This window comes from Nansenia antarctica (assembly GCF_963989245.1).
Source record: "Nansenia antarctica genome assembly, chromosome: 7".
Taxonomy (NCBI): Eukaryota; Metazoa; Chordata; class Actinopteri; order Argentiniformes; family Microstomatidae; genus Nansenia; species Nansenia antarctica.
In genome coordinates, this window is record NC_137677.1 from 5,708,597 (window position 1) to 5,712,180 (window position 3,584).

Here is a 3,584-nt window from a genome sequence, read left to right on the forward strand (position 1 = left end):
GCGTCAACGTTCAATCGTCGTCCATTACTGCAACAAGAGTTCACCACAGGTGCGGTGATTGACGCCCCACGTGGGTGCCGGGGCGCCCACGTGGGGCGTCTCATTGTGACGTCTGCGTCCATCCACCGTCAAAAATCAAACTTTTTTGAAAGTCTACTTTGGACGCAGCCATCGGACGCAACGCTGACGCGACGCAACGCAGCAGGTGGAGCACCTTTCATTGATTACAATGCATTTGATCCCAATTTCGGACGCAACGCACATTAGACGCAACGCTCGATGGCCATGGTGGAGCTTGGCCGTAAGGATTCCATTTGATCTTTTTTTCTTTTCTGAGCAAAAACAAAGTCACCAGCACTTTAAGGCCTTCAATCTTGGGTTTACAATAAGTATTTGGTTTGGCAGCCTTGACGGTTTTTAAAAACAACAACATCAAAAAAACATCTACATTTCACTTAAAAATATACAATTTAATTTTCAAGAAGCAAGTTCGATAATATAGGTTTTCAGCATTAAGACATTACAAAAGACAGACAACACACAGAACAAAAAAAAAAGAAACTAATAAAAATGTCACTTTTGCAATCAAGATTCAAGACTGCATTTTTCGTGTACAGCGTTAAGAGATGGCCTTATTTAGCACCTTTTTCTCTTTGAGAAAAAATCATGATAAATGAGAATTGACCTGATGGATACATGGTTTTCAGTGAGGTTCGGTGTTCACCTGTGTGTGTGTGCCTGCATTATGTTGTGTTAAGCATCCCAAACATTAACCTGCGGGTTAAACGCACGTTACGTTTTTCATGTACCATTGAGGTTGTTACGTTTAGTCTTTACTCTTTAGCTACATCTCTCATTGGGCGGGAGTTGGTTCGTCCGACAGGAGTTCAAACGACCAATCAGAAGGCCAGCTCACAGTAAAGCTCTAGTTCTGTTGTAGTTTCTGAACCCAGACCCGTCAGGTCTGCTGCGTTTCTCGGCAAAAAACTCCCTGATTCGAATCAAAGAGCAGTTTCAGTGCATGGTCAAACTGCAGCACCAACAGTACACTGTCCTAGGCAGTCTATTGGAGATAGGACATCTATGAGACTTGTGTACATTTGCCCTAACCACACATCGAGGATCAGATCCTAGCCTTAACCGTCAGGGGGTAAGACAGTATCTGACCCTGGCCCTTCTCCCTACTCCTCCCTCTATCTTTGCTGGCGAGCACTGGATGGACATGGTCCATTAGACTTAGAGGGGACAGTGGCGCCCTCTACTGCTCACAGGCAGCATTTACAGCAGAGCTAACTGTGTGGTTGTATGGCCATGAGTGGGACTGAAGCATTGAGGTAACATCGAAACGCAGCATGGTAAGCCCACACTGAACACACCAGCGGGTGTCCCTGCTAGTCATCAGGACGTGACATAAACAGTATAACAGCTGTTGTTCTACTCTGAGGGTTGTCGGGTCGTTACGCTGAGACGGCTTGACCGGAACTCCCCTTTTTTCTTTTTTCTTTTATGACTAACCTGAAATGTTGTGTAAAACTTGCAGTCCTTCGTGTGAACATTTTTTGAACAGTACAAATACATTAAATGACACATTAGAATACTGAGTAGGGCGAAGCGTTGACCTTTCACCCCAGTAGGGTTGACCTTTGACCCCAGTGTTGCCAGGGTTCACAGAGAGAATACAGAGAGGTGAGGGACTGCTTGGACCACCGTTCACCTCAACACATATCCCATAATATCCTCCTTTCAGATCGACATCTCCCCTTCATGTGCTGCACCTATAACTGTCTCAACTTGACAGCCTTTTATTATTATAAGACTGTTTTTCAAAACTTTCAACACTTTCATCACATCAACACTCTCTGAAAACATTTAATCTATTATGTGCATCGTCTTCCCTCTCCCCTCAATCGTAGTTATGCTTCACGGACATGAAGGCACGAATCAATTCTTGTCGGCCATTTTCTAAAATCGGTGGGCAGACATTACCCACGCGCAAATCTAAAATGGTGGTGGTTCGTGATCCAAGCACTGCACACCTTTCTGTAATCTCCTCCACTCGTTCTCTGAGTGGAATAGAAGGGGTGGGTCAGGGCTGTGGAAGGGTAAAGGGTGGTGGGGTGGGTGGGGGGGGGTGGGAGTGTAGTCAGGGGTAAACAAATAAAAAAAACAACAGACAAAAATAAACATCATACAATTACAAAAGTGGTGGTTGGGCTGGTTGACTCAGTCTTTCAAAAAATCCCCTCTCCCCTGATTGGTTGTGGGGATGGTCCTGGTGGGGGGGGTTTCAGGGTTAAAGGTCAGGGGGGGGGTTAAGGGTCAGTCCAGGAGGCTGTGGAGAGGGCGCAGCTCAGTGCAGGTGGATGTGGAGCTTGATGCGCAGGGCGTCTCCTAACTCTCCCAGCAGATAGTCGCTGTCGTGTTCGTCCTCCAGCTGCCTGAGGCGCCTTGGGCCGAACATCCGCAGGCTGGCGATCTCCAGGCGGTAGGACCCGGCGGGGGGGGTCTTCCTGCCCAGACGCAGGACGCTCTTGCCGTCGCGACGCTCCAGCAGGCGGAAGTGCTCGCCCTGGTTGCCATGGGTGATGACGTAGCGCACGTGGTGCTCGAGCGGCTCGATGGCGGGCAGGAGCTCCAGGAGGGGCTCCTTGTTGTGCAGGGCGGCCAGGCTGAGGTTCATGGGGATGGAGGACTGGGTGTCCACGCTGGCCATGCTCACGGACGGCTCCTGGGGGAGGGGAGGGGAGGGGAGGGGGGGGGGGGGGGCACAGAGTCAGCATACAGGGAGAGCACTTGTGGAGCAGTATACATGGTCAGTCATTTCTAGAGCAGTATACATGGTCAGTCACGTCTGGAGCAGTATACAAACGTGACATTAGAATTAGAAGGTTCTATCTCCATTTTTGTCAAAATTTAGTTTTTTACATAATCTGATCCATTAGGTGTTTATTAATGCCTGTGTGGTGTTATTTTAAAAATGTTGACCTTTTTGAGTTAGTCATTCATAAAATACAAAGGTTCCATCTCACAGAACATAATGGAATGTAAAAACTTTGAAGCTCAATATCTCTGAACTACCCTAAACGGAGATAGAACCTTATCATTCTAAACGGAGATAGAACCTTATCATTCTAAACGGAGATAGAACCTTATCATTCTAAACGGAGATAGAACCTTCTCATTCTAAACGGAGATAGAACCTTCTCATTCTAAACGGAGATAGAACCTTATCATTCTAAACGGAGATAGAACCTTATCATTCTAAGCTCACGCAAGGTCAGTCACTTCTAGAGAAAGAAACCAATACACAGGTGCACACACAGAAACTGGACATACTTTAAAACAGAGATGAAATCAAATCACTGACAGAATGGCCTACTGACAGAATGGTTCCCTGCTTTGGACTCTGCAATACATACAATACTGCTGGCAATGTAAGAGTATTTCTTTTTAGGAAAGTGGGAAAATGAAAGAGAGGGTGAGCGAGAGAGAGCGAGTGAGCCTAGAGAGAGAGCGAGAGAGAGAGAGAGAGAGAGAGAGAGAGAGAGAGAGAGAGAGAGAGAGAGAGAGAGAGAGAGCAACAG

At 46.9% G+C, this 3,584-nt stretch overlaps 1 protein-coding gene across 1 annotated transcript in view; it reads right to left on the bottom strand.

The window, feature by feature from the left end:
* Positions 1-2,350: 2,350 nt before the first annotated feature.
* The window catches only part of LOC308161947 (fibrillin-2-like), a gene marked incomplete at both ends in the record, with an annotated part of 68,143 nt that continues 66,909 nt past the window's right edge, over positions 2,351-3,584 (bottom strand). The window contains 1 exon segment of the mRNA XM_080536028.1: positions 2,351-2,728. Within this exon segment, the coding sequence (XP_080392154.1) occupies positions 2,351-2,728 (378 nt within the window).